This window comes from Salmo salar, chromosome ssa02 (assembly GCF_905237065.1).
Source record: "Salmo salar chromosome ssa02, Ssal_v3.1, whole genome shotgun sequence".
NCBI lineage: Eukaryota > Metazoa > Chordata > Actinopteri > Salmoniformes > Salmonidae > Salmo > Salmo salar.
Genome location: NC_059443.1, coordinates 21,672,368 through 21,697,841, shown reverse-complemented (window position 1 = coordinate 21,697,841; position 25,474 = coordinate 21,672,368). Strand labels below are relative to the sequence as shown.

Sequence of the window (25,474 nt, the reverse complement as noted above, 5' to 3'; positions counted from 1 at the left end):
TCTTGTGAGTCTTGTGGTCTGTCTCAGTGCAGAACTGACACACACACGTCTGGTCTCTCCTACAGAACAGCTCCAGGGGTCTCTCATGCTTCTTACACACCCTGTCTTACAGGTTCTCCACAGGGTTGATCAGCTTGTGTTTCTTGAAGGAAACAACTCTCTGATGAGGCTCCAGGTGAGTCTCACAGTTAGAGGCCAGACACACCAGGCAGGACTTCAGGGCCATGAGCTTTGTCTCAGTACAGACATCACATGACACTTCTCCAGGTTTGGCGAGGGTTGTCTGGGCTTGTCCTGGGGTGAAGGATGTGGCTTCAACTGGAGCCAACTTTTTGAGCTGAGCAGCCATTTCAGAAATGAAAGTATTGACAAAGAGATCAGGTCTCTTATCAAATGTCTTTTTACACATTGGACACTGGCACAAGTCAATGGTGTCCCAGTATCCTCTGATACAGGCAGTAGTTGTGTCCACAGGGGATGGAGACTGGCTCAGTGAACACATCCAGACAGATAGAACACTGTAACTGCTCTTCAGACAGGAGAATACAGGAGGAATCCATAGCTGGAAACAGACCAAATAACAATCTATTATAGTCTCTCTGAAATCAGTCATTCTATCTTTGAATAAATAAATAATTATATTGTTTCATTTCTCAGTGTGAACAATATAGCAATACACTGTTTTATGATCACACCATATCAGACAATCTCTTTACTTTCTCTCTACTCACCTCAGCGTCTGTTAACTATGTTCTTTCTCTTCTTCTGATCAGGAAAAGGCTCCAGTGACGAGACGACAGTAGGTAACAGTACAGCTGTATAGATAGATTCTTTAAAGTGTAAAAGTTTGATCCTGTTCATAACATTCAGGTTTCACTTCAGCAATGTGATGTTCCTAAACCCCTCCCTACCTACTGTTTACTGACTGCAGGGCTGATACTCTGCTCTGTTGGGGCTTGGGGGCAGTATTTTCATGGCCGGATGAAAAACGTACCCAATTTAAACAGGTTACTACTCTGGCCCAGAAAATAGAATATGCATATTATTAGTAGATCTGGATAGAAAACACTCTGACGTTTCTAAAACTGTTTGAATGGTGCCTGTGAGTATAACAGAACTCATATGGCAGGCAAAAAAACGGAGAAAAAATGAATCAGGATGTGGGAGAAATTAGAAATGTAGTTTTTCTTTTGAATCCCTTGAAAAACTACAGTGACATAGGATTTATGTTACACCTCCTAACTCTTCCATTGGCTGTCAACAATCTTTAGGAACTGGTTTCATCCGTCACCTGTTACCGGGCAGAAAATTGTGGCTCAGTCAATCACTGGCCAGTCTGAGGAGAGGTGTCTTATGACGCGTGTGCACGTGACTTTGTTGTTTTTTATTTTTCTTCTGGGATGAATACCTATTGCCCGGTTGTAAAATTATCGCAATTTTACGTAAAAAAATACCCTAAAGGATTGATTGTAAACATCGTTTGACGTGTTTCTACAAACGGTAATGGAACTTTGAACATTTCGTCTATGGATATGCATCCACGCCACATGGCATTGTAAAGTGTTCTGGATGGGTCAACAAAACGGACGTATTTGGACATAAATGATGGACTTTGCAAAACAAATAAAAATTTATTGTGGAAGTGGGTGCCCATCCGAGTGCATTCCCCCGAAGATCAGCAAAGGTAAGTAAATATTTCGAACATATTTTTAGAGATTTGTCGACGTCGTGATTGTAGGCTAACTGTATAGCTTAGCATTGAAGGCTAAGTTCTGTACTCAGAATATTGAACAATGTGCTTTTTCCGTAAAGTTAATTTGAAATCTGACAAAGTGGTTGCATAAAGGAGTAGATTATCTCTAATTCTTTAAATAATTGTTATACATTTTGTCAACGTTTATGAGTTCTTCTGTAAATTAAATGTGTCTATTCACCGGCAGTTATGGGGAGAAAACATTTTCTGAACGTCACGCGCCAATGTAAAAATTGGGTTTTTGGATATAAATATAAACTTGATCGAACAAGAAATGCATGTATTGTCTAACATGATGTCCTAGGAGTGTCATCTGATGAAGATTGTCAAAGGTTAGTGCTTAATTTTAGCTGTATATCTGGTTTTGTGATGGCTATCCGTGCTTGGAAAATTGCTTTTTTTTTTTTTTTGCTAAGGTGCTATGCTAAAATAATCTAATGTTTTGCTTTCACCGTAAAGCCTTTTTGAAATCGGACAATGTGATTGGATTAACAAGTAGAGTATCTTTAAAATGCCATATAATACTTGATTTTAATTTTGAGATTATTTTGTTTTGAATTTCGCGCCGTGCTATCTCACTGATTGTTGTCCAACCAATCCCTTTAGCGGGATTGTATCCTCTAGAGGTTAAAGGAATAGAGTCAATATTTAACAGCTTGGCTCTCCCATTCACGGGTGTATGTCCCTTCAGGTAGGTCCCTCCCCATTTCATTCCGTTTGCTTACATTTAAGAAAGTTTTTCAACAGAAAGGGCAAAATAAATACACCCATTGTACTATTATACAGTTTCTATCTTGTGTATAACGGGGGTTGTGTGCATACATGTGTCTATACATGCTGTAACTGTATATAAACATAGGTCTTTTGAAATATATATACATACTTTCTGAGTGCAACATGATATTACACAGACATTTATGCATTATCAATTATCAATTATCAATCAAAAACGTACAGTATATACATAGATTGTCTATATAAACAGCCCACAGTGCATTAAACATCACTGCTAATCATAACATGGTCTTCGTGAACACACATGGTCCTACTCAAGGTTGAATTGTTATTAGTCATATGTATGGGATACACAAGGCATACACCGTCCAACTAAATGCTTACTGACAGGTTCCTTCTGGGCAATGCAACACCAATAAGAAATAAGAAAAGAATACAAACATAAAGTTAATGGCTCATTAGAATGCATATATATATATATTTGCCTAAGTATAATAGAGGAAGGCACAGGTTATAATCACAGTGTGTGTGTGCAGCCTTACCTAGCCTTACCTACACAGTGTGTGTCTACAGCCTTACCTATTGTTTACCTATTGTTCTTCCAGTGTAAATGTTGAGCTTCGCTCAGTACAGAGAGATATTATGTTTGATCCCAATCTGTGGAATAAACACTTTACTGTATCTCATGCAAGCTAGACCACTGAGAAGGCAACACAAGTGTGTTTGATAATCCTGCACTTTGTTAATTTAACACTGAGAGAGGGTATCTCAGGCTAAATGCAGTGTTATCTAACTTCACAGATTTTTTTCATGAAAATATGCTTGGCAATAATTCATGAAGTACACACAACTGCTTTTAAAATGTTAAAATCTTAACTTGGTATGTGTAAAGTCGTCATTTACATGTCATTTGTGTGTGTGATATTAATTGCATGTTTTATGGGACTGTGCATTATTGCCATGCATCTCTCTGTCTCTCTCTCTCTCTCTCTCTCTCTCTCTCTCTCTCTCTCTCTCTCTCTCTCTCTCTGTCTCCCCCTGTCTCTGTCTCTCTCTCTCTCTCTCTCTCTCTCTCTCTCTCTCTCTCCCTCTCCCTCTCTCTCTCTCTCTCTCTCTCTCTCTCTCTCTCTCTCTTTCTCTCTCTCTTTCTCTCTCGCTTTCTCTCTCTCTCTCACTCTCTTTTGCTCTCTCTCTATTTTTGGTAATGGAGGATAAGAACACAAGTTTACGGTGTGGAAATTCAGGACAGCTGAAGTGAGACCTGAAGCTGCTCAAAACAGTCGCTCAGGATGAGAAGGTCTGCTGAATGAGTCAAATGTAAATGTGGTGCAGGGCTTAGTTTCAGCGATTATACACTAGGACGCTCCTCTGTATGAAAAGGCTTTGCTTTAGGCCATTGTGGCCCTGAGTGACAAGCAGAGCATTTTCTGTTGTAATACAGTAGCTACTCTACTGCTGTGTACTAGTCCTCATCATCATTCCAATCTGCCAGGGTCCTGATCTGTACACCCTAGCAGAGTATACTGTATCTCTCGTGTGTGTGTGTACGTGTGTGTGTGTGTGTGTGTGTGTGTGTGTGTGTGTGTGTGTGTGTGTGTGTGTGTGTGTGTGTGTGTGTGTGTGTGTGTGTGTGTGTGTGTGTGTGTACGTGTGTGTGTACGTGTGTGTGTACGTGTGTGTGTGTGTTTGTCTCCTTGTCCACAGAAAAAGAGCAGAGAACCAAAGCCCTCCACCATCACACTGACAGAGAGAGTGCATTCCCATTTGGTGCAATTGAAGTAATGATAACATCAGAGAACACGTGAAAAGAGGCTGAGAGGCTGGCAGACTAATGAGAGGAGAGAACAGTCCCTCCTAGGCACTGATACAGGTTATGTTAGGAGAGAGAGAGGGAAACAGAGAATGAGAGTGTGTGACAGAATATGTATGTGACACAGATTGTGTGTGTGTGTGTGTGTGTGTGTGTGTGTGTGTGTGTGTGTGTGTGTGTGTGTGTGTGTGTGTGTGTGTGTGCGTGCGTGCGTGCGTGCGAGAGAGAGAGAGAGAGAGGGGGGGACTGTCCCCTCCAGGCAGTGATCCGGGTTATGTCAGGAGAGAGAGAGAGAGAGAGACAGAAAAGTAGAGAGAAATGAAGGGAGAGAGAGAGGGAGGGAGTAAGAGGGAGTAAGAGGGAGCAGGGGGTTGTGTGCATACGTGTGACAGATTGTGTTTGTGTAAGAGAGGGAAGGAGAGAGAGAGAGGTACTGTAGGTAAAAGTCATAGGGGATAGAGTGGAGACTCTTAGCCAGGCATACAGGATGAGTGTGAGTGAGTGAGCACAGGTCTAAATGTGTGACATCGCGTGTGTGCTGTGCCACCATACATCCATGAATAAATACTGAAACCCCCCTGCTTGCATTTTTTTCCTGTGTTTTTTCCCCCTTCCTCTTATCCCCTTCCCCCTCTTTCTCTCTCCATCTCATGAGTGGAAAAAAGTAGACAGATTGGGGAGAGGGGGGTGGAGGAGAGAGACAAGTCATTTTTGATTTAATCTGAACCGAAATCCCAGAAAAACAACAAATCTCCACAGTGACAGAGGACAGGGAGGAGCAAGGCCTCAGACACACTGAATGGCACAGAGAGAGAGAGAAATGAGGGTGGGAGGAGAGAGGGATAAGAGAGAGGAAGAATGGATGGGAGATGATGTGGATGAAGAGAGGAATAGAAAGCAGAGGAAGAGAGGAGGGATGGAAGAAGGAAGGAAGAGAACGGGAGAAATGGATGGAGAGGAGAGAGAGAAGTGGAGGAGGGATGGAGGGATGGAGAGGAGAGAGAGAAGTGGAGGAGGGATGGGGGATGGAGAGGAGAGGAGAGGAGAGAGAGGAGTGGAGGAGGGATGGGGATGGAGAGGAGAGAGAGAGGAGTGGAGGAGTGGAGGAGGGATGGGGGATGGAGAGGAGAGAGAGGAGTGGAGGAGGGATGGGGGATGGAGAGGAGAGAGAGGAGTGGAGGAGTGGAGGAGGGATGGGGGATGGAGGGATGGAGAAGAGAGAGAGAAGTGGAGGAGGATGGAGAGATGGAGGGATGGAGAGGAGAGAGAGGAGTGGAGGAGGGATGGAGAGAGAGGACAGGGAGGAGCAGGGACACACTGGAGGGCAGAGGAAGACAGAGAGGGAGAGAGGCAGTGAAGGGTCGTGACAGCAGGGTAGAGGGGCTGGAGAGAAAGAGGGAGAGAGCCAAAGAGGGGAGGAGGAGGAACAAGACGAAGGGAGGAAAAATATATAAAGAGTATCAACCGGCCCTCAAGACAAAGAGAAGGAATTATGAAAAGAGAAGGGGGAGGAAAGGGTTAACGGAAAACTCTCTCCCTCTTTGTCTGCTTCTCTTAGCTTAGTGCCCCAGGTCCAATAACCATATCTCCATCTCAGAACCACTTCTCATCTCTGTGGCTCTATAAAAAACACACCCATGCAAACGCAAAGCTTCCTCACAGCAATCAGCGTGATCATACTCAGCTGGCTCTAATATACACCAGGCCTGTACTGTACGGTATTCATACAAGCTCAAAGTGTAGCTATGGGGAACACAGTATGAGTTTGGAACATATTTCATAACACCAGGAAGACTGATGTATACATGAGTACATGATGCAGCTGTATACAGTAGATTGAAATGTAACGGTCAATCATATAATGAGACATTTACAGTCACGCCATTACCATAATCATTTGTTTTGGATACTGCTTCAGTGAGTATGGTAATGATGATGATGATGATGATGTGGATGATGATGTATGCTCAGCAATGAGCATTGAGCACGAGCACACACACACCCACACACACACACACACACACACACACACACACACACACACACACACACACACACACACACACACACACACACACAGGCTTTGACTTCCTCTGATGGGACCCCAAACCCATCTTATGAACTGGAGCCTCATCATGCAATCTATTACCATATCGATCAGTAGCTATGTTTCAAATGACACCCTATATACCCAATGAAGTGCACTACTGTTGACCAGAGCCCTGAGTGTGTGTGTGTGTGTGTGTGTGTGTGTGTGTGTGTGTGTGTGTGTGTGTGTGTGTGTGTGTGTGTGTGTGTGTGTGTGTGTGTGTGTGTGTGTGTGTGTGTGTGTGTGTGTATGTGTGTGTGTGTGTGCGTGTGCATGCGTGTACGTGTGCGTGCGTGTGCGTGCGTGCGTGTTTTGATATTTTCCCAGTGATTTGTCCTCTGCTCACCCCAGTGTCAGGATATGTGGTCCAGCCAAGCTCCGAGGTAGACTCTGTTGTGTCCAGCAGCATCACTGACAGAGAGAGAGGGGGGGAAAGAGAGAGAGGGGGGAGAGAGAGAGAGAGAGAGAGAGAGAGAGAGAGAGAGATGGGGGAATAGAAGTTATAAAAGTGACAACCAGAGCATTGATTTTCCACGTGAGGAAACGGTTGGTGAACCACTAGTCCATAACACCAACAGCATCCGGACAAGAAGCCTAACTACCAATTATTCCCACGTTTCATGCAGTAACTTTGAGTGCCTGCAACAGCATTCTATAAGCCCTTGGATGTCAGCTACTTTAGGATTAGGGAAGCAAACATAGTCCATAACGCAGTCATTATTTGACATGAGAGAGAGAGGGAGAGAGAGAGAGAGAGAGAGAGAGAGAGAGAGAGAGAGAGAGAGAGAGAGAGAGAGAGAGAGAGAGAGAGAGAGAGAGAGAGAGAGAGAGAGAGAAAGAGAGAGACCCTCAGTCTGCTTCAATCAGTGCTTGTAAAGTTCTTGAAGAGTGAGTGATTGAACAGACGACTAAACAGACCTGTGTTCAGAACACATGACACGTGATTGATGCTGACACCAGCACAGACAGGGTTAACACAGAGCAAACACACTGTCTGCCTTTATCACACACTGCACTAATCAGCTAACCTAATTAGCATGCAGACATACACCTATGCATGTGCAGACACACACGCACACATGCGTGTACACACTCACACAAAACACACAGAAAGAGAGAGAGACTGAGTGACAGAGAGAGATGAGAGAGACTGACACAGAGGCAGAGAGCAACAGAGAGTGACAGAGAGAGAGATGAGAGAATGACACAGAGAGAGAGATGAGAGAGACAGACACAGACAGAGATGAGAGAGACTGATAGAGAGAGATGAGAGACTGACACAGAGAGAGAGATGAGAGAGACTGATAGAGAGAGATGAGAGAGACTGACACAGAGAGAGAGATGAGAGAGACTGACACAGACAGAGAGATGAGAGACTGACACAGACAGAGATGAGAGAGACTGATAGAGAGAGATGAGAGAGACTGACACAGAGAGAGAGATGACAGAGACTGACACAGACAGAGAGATGAGAGACTGACACAGAGAGAGACAGAGAGCTGAAGGCTACATCACACAGATACAGAAACCATCCTCTGTTTACAAATGAATCATTTCTGCATTTCAGCCATAACATTTGAATGTATTATCATTTCTAATTAATGTTACAGAGTTTTCTGCATGAGAGGGGAAGATCGTTGTCTTTTTCTCAAACAGAAACAGAGATAGAGATAAAGTGGGAGACTGTCACCTAAATGACGATCAGGGAGATGGAATGTGATCTGAAAAGGTTACAGATTACACAGTGACCCACACTAAGGAGATGCTTTCTCTCTCTCCCCTCTCCCTCTCTCTCCCCTCTCCCTCTCTCTCTGTCGATCAGTACTCATCCTTAAAACACAAGAAACGTATATAATTCTTAGCCAGTGTCATGACGTGCCCTGGAGCACACTGTGGTATTTCACCCAATAGATACGGGAGTTTATCAAAATTGGATTTGTTTTCGAATTCTTTGTGGGTCTGTGTAATCTGAGGGAAATCTGTGTCTCTATTATGGTCATACATTTAGCAGAAGGTTAGGAAGTGCAGCTCAGTTTCCACCTCATTTTGTGGGCAGTGTGCACATAGCTTGTCTTCTCTTCAGAGCCAGGTCTGCCTACGGCGGCCTTTCTCAACAGCAAGGTTATGCTCACTGAGTCTGTACATAGTCAAAGATTTCCTTAATTTTGGGTCAGTAACAGTGGTCAGGTATTCTGCCACTGTGTACTCTCTGTTTAGTGCCAAATAGCATTCTGTTTTTTTGTAAATTCTTTCCAATGTGTCAAGCAATTATCTTTTTGTTTTCTTATGATTTGGTTGGTTCTAATTGTGTTGCTGTCCTGAGGCTCTGTGGGGTCTGTTTGTGTTCTCTCGCTCTCTTCACAGTTGTATGACTTTACGACAGGTCATAAATACCTGGTAGAAACTGCCATGCAATATTGAGAGAGTCTACCAGAACAAAGGACTTATTTTGTTCAAAACTCCTAATCCCCAAAACAGCATTTCTATTTTTGAGAATGTGGGAATGGTCCGTGGACATTTAAGGGACAGTCATGACGAGTGTGTTTCATTTGGTGATCTCATGAAGGACAGGAAACACACATCGCTCAAAGTGTACATTTCCCAGCTGTCAGGTTTATATCTAAATATTGTGAAACGTATGTGATTAAACATGAAACTATTTGTGAAAGATGTAATGTGATGTTAACCTTCTAAATGAAAGTATGGGTTTTCATATAACGTTAACCAAATCAATGGCAACGCCCACGTGAGCATAGACATTACGTTGGCGTCATGGAACCGCCCTTTTATAAAACCCGCTCCTGATGAAATTCACATTAGACTAGAAAACATGCAGCTGACGCTTCATGTGAAATGGTTTAAACTACAACTATACCACAGGACAAGTCAGACAATTCTACAATTCTATAGGCCACGGAGACCATACAGCTGTAGTTTGGCTACATGGCTGGAAATGGTTAAACTCTGAGACTATCGATCACTACAAAATAAGAGCAAATCTTAGACACATAATTACTAGTCTGCAGCTATAAATTACGTAAGTCTAGAACGACAATACCGACAACCGCCGAAGCATCTAATATATGAGAATATTTCCGAATGGTACTCTGAAGTATCCATCCTAACCACCTACAACCACGAAAGACATTGTGACTTCTGGGAAAGTTAACCAGAGACTCTGATGAACTCTACAGGACTATTGAGGATTCCAACAGAGAAGACAACAACAACATACGGGTGGAAATATGTAAATTGCAATTATTCTCGAATGAGCTGCCATTCATGTGCAAAGGATTAGCATTTCAAGGAATATAATTATAGACTGTGAATAGTGAATCCATTTTGTCTTTCCCGCTCTTTCTCAGTCCCCACCCCTTTCCTTTGTTGACCAAGCCGTCATATCGGCTTAGCCAACTAGGGACTTTTCTATCACTGTTAGTAACCAATATCTACTGTTTGTTTGTGATGTATTTCTATGATTATTTAGTTAGTTAGTAAATAAATAATTAAGCCAATTTGTATATTGCTGATTCATTATGGAAACTAGGGATCGTGCAGATAACCAAGAATTTTACGACGTTTGGAATGAGACTAATGCGGTAACAATTAATCATTCATTAATAGAAGACTAACTGATCAGATATTAAAATATCTGAAGAGTTATATTCAGAAAATTATAACTTTAATCTCAACATTTTCCATGGTGCTCCGACTTCCTAGTTAATTAATGTTTACATGATTAGTTCAATCTCGTAATAATTAAACCTAGGGAACTGATTTGATATAAATAACAGTCTTCACATTTAATGATAGTCACAGACACGACACCAGCAGCAAATCCACTACATCGACCCCACCCCCCTCGCTCTGTGTCTCCCTCTCTCTCTCCCTCTTTCTCTCGTAAAGAGATTTATTTTGGATTATGCTCGCAGATGGAGACCTCCACAAATCTGTCCTTCAATTCCCCCCCCCACATGCCCACCTCCCTCCCTCCCTCCCTCCCTCCCTCCCTCCCTCCCTCCCTCCCTCCCTCCCTCCCTCCCTCCCTCATGATCTCATGTTACACTAAAGTAAACCAGGATCTCTCTCCCTCTGTCTTTCTCTTTCTGTCATTCTCTCTCTCTTTCTCTCTCTTTCTCTCTCTTTCTCATTTTGTCTTTCTTTCTCGCTCTCTCCTTCTCTTTCTCTTTCTCTCTCTCACCAGCAAAGCACCCCCACACCATCACGCCTCCTCCTCCATGCTTCACGGTGGGAACCACACATGCGGAGATCATCCGTTCACCTACTCTGCGTCTCACAAAGACACGGTGGTGGGATCCAAAAATCTCAAATTTGGACTCATCAGACCAAAGGACAGATTTCCACCAGTCTAGTGTCCATTGCTCGTGTTTCCTGGCCCAAGCAAGTCTTTTCTTCTTATTGGTATCCTTTAACAGTGGTTTCTTTGCAGCAATTCGACCACGAAGGCCTGATTCATGCAGTCTTCTCTGAACAGTTGCTGTTGAGATGTGTCTGTTACTTGAACTCTGTGAAGCATTTATTTGGGCTGCAATTTCTGAGGCTGTTATCTCTAATGAACTTATCCTCTGCAGCAGAGGTAACTATGGCTCTTCCTTTCCTGTGGCGGTCCTCATGAGAGCCAGTTTCATCATAGCGCTTGATGGTTTTTGCGACTACACCTGAAGACTTTCAGTGTTCCTGACTTTCATGTGTTAAAGTAATGATGGACTGTCGTTTCTCTTTGCTTATTTGAGATGTTCTTGCCACAATATGGACTTGGTCTTTTACCAAATAGGGCTATGTTCTGTATACCACCCCTACCTTGTCACAACACAATTGATTGGTTCAAACGCATTAAGAAGGAAAGAAATGTATTCCAGGTGACTATCTCATGAAGCTGGTTGGGAGAATGCCAAGAGTGTGTATACCTGTCATTAAGGCAAAGGGTGGCTACTTCGAAGAATCTCAAATATAAAATATATTTAACATTTTTTGTTTACTACATGATTCCATATGTGTTATTTCATAGTGTTGATGTCTTCACTATTGTTATACATTTGAGAAAATAGTAAAAAAATAAAGAAAAACCCTTAAATGAGTAGTTTTGTCCAAACCTTTGACTGGTACTCTACACGCAAGCGCAAGAAGAATCTACACGCACGCATACGCACACACACCCGCACACACGCACACACACACACACACACACACACACACACACACACACACACACACACACACACACACACACACACACACACACACACACACACACACACACACACATGCATTATGATCTCAGGAATACGGGGACTTTCTTTTTCCTGGTAGAACACAACACTAACGGATGTCTCATTTCATTTCCCTCTACTTTGGGCCAGATTCATGTCTCACTTCACATTTAATTAACCCTCTACTTTGGGCCAGATTCATGTCTCATTTCACATTTAATTAACCCTCTACTTTGGGCCAGATTCATGTCTCATTTCACATTTAATTAACCCTCTACTTTGGGCCAGATTCATGTCTCATTTCACATTTAATTAACCCTCTACTTTGGGCCAGATTCATGTCTCATTTCACATTTAATTAACCCTCTACTTTGGGCCAGATTCATGTCTCATTTCACATTTAATTAAACCTCTACTTTGGGCCAGATTCATGCATAAATCATAGAAATGTAATACTGATGTCTCTACTATTTAGCTTCTTGTCAGAGACGTGAAGAGCCGGGAATCTGACTGTCCATATCGTACATCTCCTCTCTACGGGACTAGGCCTAACTTCAGCTTGGCATTCAAATTGGCATTATATTTACAATGGAATATGTGTTTATTGGAAATGATATTGGAACTAGTGCCAGAATTCAACTATTCTAGCGTGTTGCGTGACAATAAAAGGTTTGCCACTGAAACATTGACTACTCTCCTTTCAATCGCCTTTGTTTTTCAATATCACACAGCCCCAAGGGATAACTGTCTTTACGGCGTAGCGCTGAGCTCAGTGTCAATAACACACACTAATGAATGAATCACCTTATGGAGGTAATATCATTATCTGCTGTGTGGTGACTGAGCCCTCTGGCTTGTCTTACATGATCAGCCTGCTGTCTTTCCCTGACAGTGTCGGTGGTTGAGGTGATATGTGTCTGTAGTCACTATCTGGCCCTGGTAGACAGGAAAGATTACGACTACGTTACAGCACTTTCTGATCACAAATGGGACTTCAACCACAAACCCTCATCTTTAACGTTAACCCTAACATTACCCCTAAACCATAAATTGAACAAATTCTAACATTTATTGTCACTCTAGTTCTCCCCAGTTTCTGATTGCGAAAAGTCAGGCCCGCAAACAAACACCAACAACTGCACTGTGAACAGCAGTAGGCCTCCTTTACACTATCACTGCTTCCTCCAGTCCCCATTCTAGAGGGAAGACACTCAAATTTTGTCCCTGACAGATGAGAAATCTGCTGAGTCTGCAATCTGGGCCTGAGTGGTGTGTTAATGCACTGGTTTGTCTGGTCACTCATTCACTCGCTCTCTTGCTCTGTGTACCAATGGATCTATCTATCACACATTCATTATTCTCTCTTTCCTCTATACCTGTCTTTTCTCCCCCTTTCCTTCCATCTGTCCCCGTGTCCATCTCATCCTCTCCTCTATACCTCTGTCTTTTCTCCCCCTTTCCTTCCATCTGTCCCCGTGTCCATCTCATCCTCTCCTCTATACCTCTGTCTTTTCTCCCCCTTTCCTTCCATCTGTCCCCGTGTCCATCTCATCCTCTCCTCTATACCTCTGTCTTTTCTCCCCCTTTCCTTCCATCTGTCCCCGTGTCCATCTCATCCTCTCCTCTATACCTCTGTCTTTTCTCCCCCTTTCCTTCCATCTGTCCCCATGTCCATCTCATCCTCTCCTCTATACCTCTGTCTTTTCTCCCCCTTTCCTTCCATCTGTCCCCATGTCCATCTCATCCTCTCCTCTATACCTCTGTCTTTTCTCCCCCTTTCCTTCCATCTGTCCCCGTGTCCATCTCATCCTCTCCTCTATACCTCTGTCTTTTCTCCCCCTTTCCTTCCATCTGTCCCCGTGTCCATCTCATCCTCTCCTCCTCTACGTGAGTCTATTATTCATCTGTAAAGTGACAGTGGGCAGGCTTCTCCGTACCTCAAATAAGGAGATACATGCTGTTTCATTATTGATGCCAGAGCCACTGTTTGTTTGGTACGGGCTGTGACACCGCAGAGAGAGAGAATGGAAGAAAGGAAGGCTGGTGGACGGACAGAAGAGGGACAGAGAGAGAGGGAGAAAACGAGAGGGGAAGAGTTGTGACACAGGAGACAGAATGAAAGAAAGACTAAAGAAGACAGAAATCACACAGTACAGTATGTGTTTATCTCCTGTCTTTGGGGAAGACAGACAGACACAGTACAGTATGTGTTTATCTCCTGTCTTTGGGGAAGACAGACAGACACAGTACAGTATGTGTTTATCTCCTGTCTTTGGGGAAGACAGACAGACAGACACAGTACAGTATGTGTTTATCTCCTGTCTGTGGAGAAGACAGACAGACACAGTACAGTATGTGTTTATCTCCTGTCTGTGGGGAAGACAGACAGACACAGTACAGTATGTGTTTATCTCCTGTCTGTGGAGAAGACAGACAGACACAGTACAGTATGTGTTTATCTCCTGTCTGTGGGGAAGACAGACAGACACAGTACAGTATGTGTTTATCTCCTGTCTATAGGGAAGACAGACAGACACAGTATAGTATGTGTTTATCTCCTGTCTTTGGGGAAGACAGACAGACACAGTACAGTATGTGTTTATCTCCTGTCTGTGGAGAAGACAGACAGACACAGTACAGAATGTGTTTATCTCCTGTCTATGGGGAAGACAGACAGACACAGTACAGAATGTGTTTATCTCCTGTCTATGGGGAAGACAGACAGACACAGTACAGTATGTGTTTATCTCCTGTCTATGGGGAAGACAGACACAGGTAGAGAGAGAGAGAGAACTAAAGTGTTGTTCTCCCCCTCTCTAATCCTTACGTCTCTCTCTCTTGTGGTGTTAATATGCACTCCACTCTCTGCTGGAGTGTAAAGGTGACTCGCATTAGTTTCTGTCCCACTGTCACTGGTGTGTTCACTTCACTTAAGTGTCCTTGCTTGCTCTCTTTCTCTCTCTCTCTTTCTCTCTTTTTCCATCCCTCCATCCCCCTTCCTTTCTATGTAGCTACAGTTGTTAATGCATACACTGCCACCCACTGTGAGTAGTGTCTAGTACTGTACATATTAGTCATATCTAAAAGGAGACGTAGGCTGCCTTGACACTTTCCAGGCAGTAGAGTCAGTTAGCACTCTACCAACTTCTTCCCTGTTAATATTGATGGAGACCAAAGGTGTGTGTGTCATGCTTTAGCACCTCTCTGCGATGGGCCCAAACACACCTACAAAACACACACAGTCACACACACTGAAGGTAAGGCACACAAACATCGTGGCACAGACACTCCAACATACACATTCATAGACAAACACAGAAACACTCACAGAAACACAACCAGATAGGCCTACACACTGGGAAATATGCACATTGACACAGACGGCCAAAAACTCTCTCTCTCTCACACACACACACACACACACACACACACACACACACACACACACACACACACACACACACACACACACACACACACACACACACACACACACACACACACACACACACACACACACACACACACACACACACACACACACACACACACACACACACACATTCCGTGGTATAGTAGCCAGTAAGCAGCTCTGTGGTTGTGTTTTGTTTTGCATCCATTCATCCACCCATCTCCACCCTATCTCTTAATACACTCCAGATGCTGCATCCATCCACAGACAGTCAGTCAAGGACATATTCTACTACCCTACATCATTACATACAACCACAGACAGAGAGATAGACAGGGAAAGAGTGGAGGGAAGGATGGAGGGAGGGAGAGAGAGGAGGAATGAGGAAAAGGGGGGATTAACACAATTCCAGAAATAAGCTCAGGCACGTCAAAGGGAGTTATCAAAACTTCACTGTTGGTTACGAAGAGGACAAGTGACCCCACAACCCCCACGCTCTGTCACAGTCTGCATAGCTTCACCTAGCAATGAAGCAAGAAGTAAGTCACTGAACAGGCACAAGATACAGGAAGAAAGACAGTTGAAATTTGGTGAAAGCCATCCCTAGACAAACATAGGCCTGGAAAGTAAGAATAACATTTGAATTTTGGTGAAGCTATGAGCAAGTTATTTCCCCTGCTAATACTCTGTCTTTTTTTACTGCCTCTTTATATCTCTTCTCTGACATTTTGTGCATTACCTTCCTATGATGCTCTAAAAGCTATCTCTCATTTGGCACACTATTGGGCAACTCCATTAACCATGTTTTCCTTTTTGGCAGAAATGTAGCAGTAGGCCTATCCCTAAACCACTCAGTAATGAATAAACTGTTATTTTGCCGTTCTGTGGCCCTGTCTCTCTTTCCAGTTTCAGACTAATGTTATTAGGCTATTTGGCACGTTATCCAGCTAGCTTGATTTCAGGGCTAACTTCATTCACCATTTGTTCCTCCTCTTACTCAAAAATCAGGCCTAGGCCTAACCATTCCATGAAAAAACTGTTACTCTCCCTCTCTCACCCTTTCTCTCCCTTTTCTGCCACCATCGTGTTTGGCTCATTATGAGGCTATCTTGGTAGAGGGCTAATTTGGGCGCCAGGTAGCCTCGAGGTTGAGCGTTGGGCCTGGTAACCGAAAGGTTGCTGCTTTGAATACCGGAGCTGACAAGTTGAAAAAAAAAGTATGTCACTGTAACCCTAATTGCTCCAGGATCGCTGTTCAATGGTGACCTTGGCCGTGACCCCACTCCCCACGGGTGTTTCAGGGGCAGTTGGGATATGAAGAAACACATTTCCATTACACACTTGTGTAAAAGGACATATGTAAGCACCCCCCCCCAAATAATAATTATTATTCAGTTAAAAACGTTTTGTTCCCCTCGACAGATAAGTTAACTCTTCTCTGCCAGACAGTGAGTGGTCTTTGGTCTCTGTTGCCTCGGGGTTCATGGCTCTTGAATCACAGAAGTGACGCATGACTCAGCCAATGGATAAACCAGACACAACCACGGAGATAATCCTCACATCACGCAAGGGGAGACAGGGGAAATAAGCCTAATAAATGTGAGAAAAATATACAATGTAAGCCCCCCCCACCAAAATCCCCAACAAAAACAAAGCCCTGGCTCACCTAGGGGTGTTGTTGTGTCATTGTAGGGTCCTCCTCTCGCCTCACATGAAGCCATTTCAACCTCCATATGTGCAAGGACATAGCGAACTTTAGCGGGAGAGTTGCTGTTTTAAAGCGGTTCCACGTTCCCAAGACTCCCGCTGAGAGACACGCGCTCCGTTTTATCACACTTTCTTTTATTTCTTATGCCCTGAAAGAACAGCTTATCACACCAGAGATAAGGCCAATTATCTGCTCAATTAATGCCAGAACCTTTTACCAGCACTGGCCCAAATGACCTCAGATTCGGATTCAGAAAACTTGAATGTCCTCAGAGAGGCAATTCATTTTGCAGCAGTCATAGAACATATCACATATAAAATGTTTAAATTAAAAGGAAAAAACAACCACAAATAGCAAAGGATATTTCCAAGCCAGTAGGCAGGGTAAGTGCAACTTCCTAGTCAAAGTGCAAGTGCTAAGTGTAATTACTCCAACATTTTGATAAGTTGCATAATTGCATTCAGAATGAAAGAGTACTTGGCCCTATTTAATTTTTTTCCCTTGGTGGCAGGTAGCCTAGTGGTTAAATGTGTTGGGCCGGTAACTGAAATGTTGCTGGTTCAAATCCCTGAGCCGACTAGGTGAAGAAAAGCAAGGCACGTAACCCTAGTTGCTCTGGATAATAGTGTCTGCTAAATGACTAAGATGTAAAAATGTTATCTGTACCTGTGGCCAGAGGGAAGGAGGTGGACTGGGTGGGATGAGTCAACTGCTGTTTTATTTGCGTACTGGAGGGCTCTGCCAAGGTAGAGAGATGACAGTTCTTGCTGTTGCTGCCCCATGATTTTTCTGCAAGTCCTGACTATTTTGTCCAATCTATTTTTCTGTGAACCTTTGATATTCCCAAACCAGCAAGTCAATTAGTAGGACAGAATGCTCTCAATGAATGATTTATAAAAGAGAACCATGATGGCTAGATCAACATTAAACAGGGGCAGTTTCTGGTGAGACTGACATAATTATTATCTCTAGCCCACACAGCTAGATGAGAGGCCCACCTTAGCCTGATAGCCTGTTATAAACAACAAACAAATGCATATTATGCCTAGTCTGCTGTTAGGTATTTAACACTAAAGTCTGGTCTTTTCAAAGTCAGGCTGAACTGAAAATATTTATCATATCCTATAGATACTGGCCAACGTTATCAGTGCTAATCATGTTATAGCCCTTTCCTGCAGTCAGATGACCAAATCGCCCTCTAGTGGCCTCATGGGTGGAAGTTTATTAATATTTTTCATAATTTCATAATTCATCAACTTTACTTAAAAGAAACTGCTGAAAACCCAATGTTTCTATGTCAAATGCTTTTGTCCAGTCTACTGTGATGTATATAAAGTGTAATATTGGGATGCAAACTCAAAATGTTATACATTTCAACTCTCTCTATATATATCTGACATGTTACAGGTGTCTTCTTTTTGTAAGCCCATAACCATATGTGTGAGGTGCAAACTTTTGTTTCAAAGTAGATTTGTTTAAGACTACTAAGAAAAACTCTGTGTAACCCTGATTTAGCCCACTGACGTAAAAGTTTAGCAAGTTACAGCCTACCTAAGAGGGGATATTTTTGAAAATAAACAAATTGGTTATCACTGTCAGTCCATTCAGACATGTCTTCTAGTGCCAGAGGTGATCAGGTCTGTCTCCTGTTGGTGCATCCCGGTTAGTGTTGAACCCAACACAAGTCAACAGCTTTTTATTTGATTTATTAACCTTCATTTAACCAGCGGAAACCCATTGAGACCAGGGTCTCGTTTCCAATGGTGCTCTGAGAACCACAGTTCAAGCAACATGAGCAACACATCTAAGAATGATCACTACAAAATGAGTTACAACATTTAAAATAAATCACGTTCAATCAACGGGGCAGTAGAAACAAATACATACAATCAATCAAAACAAGGGCAGTTTTCATTGGTCACATTTTTGATCAGAGCCCTAAATTCACCTTTTGGGACCAGATAATGACGTTTTAGAATGAACTGTAGGTCATCCCAGGACGGAGGGGCATAGTAACTGAAAGCAGTCTTCCCTAACTCAGAGGAGACCCGCGTAGACCTGTTGAACAGCTAAACTCAAAGGAGAGTGATAGATGGAAAAACACAGACAGGATACCTTAGAGTAATAACCCAGTTATTAGACGTTCTTCCTCAAAGCGACGAACATGTTGCCACAGAGGTGTACGCTTCAAAAAAAGGAGTATAAGAGAGATTTATCTATTTTCTTCATGTTTAATACGCATCAATTGGCACCTTGTCAATCTCTTAGGGATGTTGTGATCTTTGGCTCCTACCTGGCTATAGGAGTGTACACACCAACACCTTTCAGCCACCATAGTAAGCCATGACACACACGCACACACACTAACACACACTAACACACACAGAGACATAAAGCGTCAGAGTTGTTCAACCCACAGCAGTGTAGAGTAGCCTCTGGACAGGGAATACACTGGACAAACACAACACAAGATTCAACAACCACAACTCCCTGAAAAACCTTACATACAGACATAGATATACTCATTGGTGCATGCAGAACAAAAAACATGTATTCACACTTGCACACTGACTCACAACACACACAGCCAAGAAATATAAAAGCAGATACAAGATCCCACAGACACTAAACACATGGTCACATACATAGAGACAGTCTGTCAGACAGTCAGACATTAATTTCAATTCAATCACAACCTCCCACTGCCATCAGTTCTTGGCATAACCAACTGGTTTTATGTCGTTTTTAGATGGTTCTGTGCTATCACCTTAATACAGCATTAGAGAAAGAGCTCTGTCAATCATTCAGCACATCAACAGAATCTGTAGGCCAGTGACACAATCTACCCCCCCACACACACACACACACAGGCACACACATACCACATTTCATCTTAGTAAAGACCATCTGTTACACACGCTGCAGCTCAAATCTGTGGAGCTAGATAGAGCAGTTTCCTCCCCTGCTTTGACACACATAGACAGAGCCATCATGAATAACCACTCATACACATCAATCACTGCACATCATCCATCATCGCTCTTCTTTCAAATAGAACAGGAGCTTTCCAGTGCTTTTCAGATGAAATATATGCAGAGGCCTCTCCAAGAGATGGAGACAGAATGCACAAAGGTGTAATGAGTGTACACTAAGTCACACACACATGTACACACCACACACACACACACGCACACACACACACGCACACACACACACACACACACACACACACACACACACACACACACACACACACACAGGAGAGGTGGAGGAGGGGAGGAGAGGTGGAGGAGGGGAGGAGGGGTGGAGGAGGATGAGGAGGGGAGGAGGGGTGGAGGAGGATGAGGAGGAGAGGTGGTGGAGGGAAGAGGAGTGAAGGAGAAGGAGGGGAGGAGGGGTGGACGAGGACAAGGGGAGAAGAGATGGAGGTGGAGGATGAGGAGGAAGAGGAGGAGGGGAGGAGAGGTGGTGGAGGAGGAGGAGGCGTGCTGGTAGGGAGTACTGTGGCTGTAGTGGAGCTGAATAGGGAGGGAGACAGGGGGTCTTTAACTGTCACATTCATGATATCATGAGTGCGGGGTGGCAGGGTTCAGAGGGAGAGAAGGGTTATGCAACGTATTATTCATTTTGATTATGCCCCACATTTGTATTCTTTTGTTGTGAGAGCTTGACAGGCCCCATGGAGAACCTGGCTTTCCCATGCCAACTAAGTCCTGTCTGACACACTATAACATGGAGACACACACACGCATGCACACACTCTCACACACACATACATACACACATACAGAGCCAAACCAACTCTCCATCACTCTTGAACAAACACAAGCGCACAACACACATACACATACACATATACATTCACACACAGAGCCACATCCATTGCACGCAAACACACACACTCACAAATGTACAAACACAGAAAAACACACAAAAAGCAAACTCCCCATCACTCACAATCACACTAATACAAACACACACAGCGTCTTATATAGGAATAGAGCGATAAAGTAGTTTCTTACCTTCCTCAGCTGAATTAGGCTGGAGAAACAGAGAGAGAGAAAGAAGGACACTCCACATCTCCACTACAGAATGACACTAACTCAGAGAGGGAGGAGGGGGGAGCATGAAAGAGAGAGAAAGAGAGAGAATGAGTGAGAGAGAGGGAGAGCGAGAGTGAGGGGGGGACTGGGAGGAGGAGTCTGTCTGCTCTATTTCAGAGAGAGTTTGTTAAACAAACTGGGGACTGAGAGGAGGAGTCTGTCTGCTCTATTTCAGAGAGAGAGAGAGCGATGGGGAGATGGATGGGGGAAGGAGAACAAATCATTTTCAGAGTGAAGGAAAAAACGACAGCAGCACCAATATTGTGCCAGGCATGAGGTAAACACTCCACGTTCATAACTGTGGAAACGAGAACGACAGTGTGGCGGAAAAAACCAAAAACGAGTTTGGCTGGTTTGCAGATATCCTTCTCCTCTAGGTTATCCTTCTGTGTAAACACACATTAATTCAGGCTGGCACTGGGGCTGGCATGGCTAGCATATCTGAATTCTGTAACAACATGCATTTCTTGGAGCTGTGGTGGGGGAGAGTGCCAATGTTTTTTTTGTCATACTTTTCATGAAAATCATCATAATTTAGACACATGCTCTCTCTCTTTCTCTCTCGCTGTCTTTCTCTGTCTGGCTCTCTCTCTGACACACCACACACACACACACCACACACACACACACACACACACACACACACACACACACACACACACACACACACACACACACACACACACACACACACACACACACACACACACACACTCTCATAGGATTGCTTACCCAGACAGTATCTAAACACGCATCTCCCCAAAGACAAGGTGGAGATCATGCCAGCAGAAGCCCTTTGTCCACTAGTGATGCCTGCTGGTCATGACTGGTTACTACAGCTTGTTGACGCCTGCTGGTCATGACTGGTTACTACAGCTTGTTGACGCCTGCTGGTCATGACTGGTTACTGCAGCTTGTTGACTCCTGCTGGTCATGACTGGTTACTACAGCTTGTTGACGCCTGCTGGTCATGACTGGTTACTGCAGCTTGTTGACGCCTGCTGGTCAGGACTGGTTACTACAGCTTGTTGACGCCTGCTGGTCAGGACTGGTTATTACAGCCTGTTGATGCTCAAATCAAATCAATCAAACGTGATTAGCAGATGTTATTCCGGGTGTAGCAAAATGCTTGTGCTTCTAGCTCCGACAGTGTAGTAATATCTAACAAGTAATATCTAAAAAATGACACAACATATACCCAATACACACAAATCTAAGTAGGAATGAATTAAGACTGCATACATATGGATGAGCGATGTCAGAGCTGGACGGAGTAAGATACCGTAGAATAGTATAGAATACAGTTTATACATATGAGATGAGTAATGCAAGATATGTAAGCATTATTAAGTGAATGAGATACCGTAGAATAGTATAGAATACAGTATATACACATGAGATGAGTAATGCAAGATATGTAAGCATTATTAAGTGAATGAGATACCGTAGAATAGTATAGAATACAGTATATACATATGAGATGAGTAATGCAAGATATGTAAGCATTATTAAGTGAATGAGATACCGTAGAATAGTATAGAATACAGTATATACATATGAGATGAGTAATGCAAGATATGTAAGCATTATTAAGTGAATGAGATACCGTAGAATAGTATAGAAAACAGTATATACACATGAGATGAGAAATGCCAGATGTAAACATTAAGTGACTAAGATACCGTAGAATAGTATAGAATACAGTATATACATATGAGATGAGTAATGCCAGATATGTAAACATTATTAAAGTGACTAGTGTTCCATTCCCTAAAGTGGCCAGTGATTTGTAGTTTATGCCTATAGGCAGCAGCCTCTAATGTGCTAGTGATGGCTGTTTAACAGTCTGATGGCCTTGAGATAGAAGCTATTTTTCAGTCTCCAGCTTTGATGCACCTATACTGACCTCGCCTTCTGGATGATAGCGGGGTGAACAGGCAGTGGCTCGGGTGGTTGATGTCCTTGATGATTTTTTTGGCCTTCCTGTGACATCGGGTGCTGTAGGTGTCTTGGAAAATCATCAAGGACATCAACCACCCGAGCCACTGCCTGTTCACCCCGCTATCATCCAGAAGGCGAGGTCAGTATAGGTGCATCAAAGCTGGAGACTGAAAAATAATGCAACGGCTTGGCACTGTTGTAAATGTGTGTACTAAACCAGAACATGCAGACACTGTATCAGGAGAATCAGGAGTATCAGGAGAAAATGACAAGTAATTGAATGAGGACTGGTTGAAGTGCACTGCACTTACCACATTTGCTGCACTAACTGGGAGTTGAGTGTTGGACTGTACAAGGAATCAGCACTAACCAGTTGGTATGGTCACTAGTGGCTTTATTTCCAGATCAAACGTCAAACATCATTAAGTTGTTACAGTGTTCAGTGAGTTCTACAAGGCAGAGGAGGTTTTGTGTTGTATCGTGGGAAATGTAGTTTCCACCAGGCAGCATTTGTTACCAAGATATAGTGTTACATAAACACAGAAGAACCACAGAATAAACCACACAGAATACATACAGTGAGGTTGATATACACACAGATACAAGGAAAGTGCATTTATGTCTTTGAGGAGACACAGCAAAGCCGAATGTTGTTGTTTTATGACGAACATTACAAAGACAGAGCACAAAACGTTCTCGGAAAAAAACCTACTGAGAATATCAGACTTCTGATTTTTCAATGGCACAAAAATTCACAGATTCCCTTTAAAATAAAAACATATTTATAGGGCTCTTTATTAGAACATAATAGAACAATAATTATACAGTAGTCATTGACTCATCTATATCTGTTTAGCTCTCTCTCTCTCAGTCGCACTGGGGGTTTTATAGGGGTGTGGGGCGTCAGGTTTTTTATGTACAGTGGACGAGGAGGCTTGTCTTTAACTTTCTAGGTTGTTAAAATGAAAAAAATGTTTTAATGATTAATTATTGGGCCAATAAAGGTCATTTTTAAAGAAATAAAATCCTCCTGTACAGTGGAACACTTACATACTAAAAAAATGTATTAATACACAAGAGCGCCCATTGAACCACTGCATTCATAATATACACATTAACATCATGTTAGCACAATATGTATGGCAGCGAATGGTAGAGTACATCACGATAGCTACATTCAGTAGTATGTGCAGAGTGCAAGCAGCAGTGCCAGAAACATTATGAAATTAGTTATGAAAGCTATGAGGAAAGCTATCATAACAGGAATGTATTTTGTCACAGACACATATTAACATACTGTATATGTACACACCACATTCAAGAAAAGCCAGATTGCCAAAGTGATGATAGGTCAAATGTTGTTTTAGGCCAAAAGGTAGAAAAGTGCTCAGTTATCAATGAGTAACAACATCCCATGAGTAATAATACAACAGAAATGTATTAGTAGATACTGTATGAGACACAGAGAAGATATTTGCCACCATTATGGAATATTAGCTACAATATAGTAGAAATAACTTTCAACCATGTATAACAACAACTAACCTGGTCAAAACCTACACAAGACTCCACAATCACAATACAGTATTACACCACTGAAGTTTCACGATTTTTAGACACTTTTAGCATGTTGTTGTCACAATAAATACTATTACTTTAGTATTGGTATATACTCTCATTTAATGGTAGACATCTTGTTGGAACAACTATTTTCAGGATGTTCCTAACAAATCTATGTTCCTAACAAATCATATATCGTCTTCTACTGTGATCATATACTTCACACTTGGTAGGTTGTTAAAATGACTAGAAATTCAGTCTTAGAAACGGTCTGATTAAAAATATAAAGGTTAGCTCTAGTCTATGATAAATTATATTCTATGATATATAGAATATATAGAAGTCTTCACACACAAAGCAATCACAGCTCATGTTACGCGCGGTTGTCTTTAGTAGATTGTGAGATCTCACTCCAAAAACTGCGTAGCCACTATACATCATACTGAGGTCAATGTAGACTTTCAAGTACTAGTAGTGGTTGAATGTCATTGTTCCATAGTGGCTGAATGTCATTGTTCCATAGTGGTAGAATGTCATTGTTCCATAGTGGTTAAATGTCATTGTTCCATAGTGGCTGAATGTCATTGTTCCATAGTGGTAGAATGTCATTGTTCCATAGTGGTTAAATGTCATTGTTCCATAGTGGCTGAATGTCATTGTTCCATAGTGGTAGAATGTCATTGTTCCATAGTGGTTAAATGTCATTGTTCCATAGTGGTTGAATGTCATTGTTCCGTAGTGGTTGAATGTCATTGTTCCGTAGTGGTTGAATGTCATTGTTCCGTAGTGGTAGAATGTCATTGTTCCGTAGTGGTAGAATGTCATTGTTCCATAGTGGCTGAATGTCATTGTTCCATAGTGGTAGAATGTCATTGTTCCATTGTGGTAGAATGTCATTGTTCCATAGTGGTTGAATGTCATTGTTCCATAGTGGTAGAATGTCATTGTTCCATAGTGGTAGAATGTCATTGTTCCATAGTGGTAGAATGTCATTGTTCCATAGTGGTAGAATGTCATTGTTCCACAGTGGTTGAATGTCATTGTTCCATAGTGGTTGAATGTCATTGTTCCATAGTGGTTGAATGTCATTGTTCCATAGTGGTAGAATGTCATTGTTCCATAGTGGTAGAAT

The 25,474-nt window shown here is 42.7% G+C and overlaps 1 protein-coding gene across 4 annotated transcripts in view; it reads right to left on the bottom strand.

The window, feature by feature from the left end:
- ephb6 (eph receptor B6) overlaps window positions 1–20,907 on the bottom strand; it is a 71,595-nt gene extending 50,688 nt beyond the window's left edge. For 3 of the 4 annotated variants that reach the window (XM_014154314.2, XM_014154323.2, XM_045700020.1), the window contains exons 1-2: window positions 20,761–20,907; window positions 6,734–6,798 (exon numbers count right to left, since the gene is read on the bottom strand). In XM_014154314.2, coding sequence (XP_014009789.2) covers window positions 6,734–6,798; window positions 20,761–20,818 — 123 coding nt within the window. In that variant the 5' untranslated portion in view covers window positions 20,819–20,907. The remainder of the gene's footprint in view (window positions 1–6,733; window positions 6,799–20,760) is intronic. The other variant, XM_045700029.1, reaches the window with a different exon arrangement.
- Between the last annotated feature and the right edge of the window lie 4,567 nt (window positions 20,908–25,474).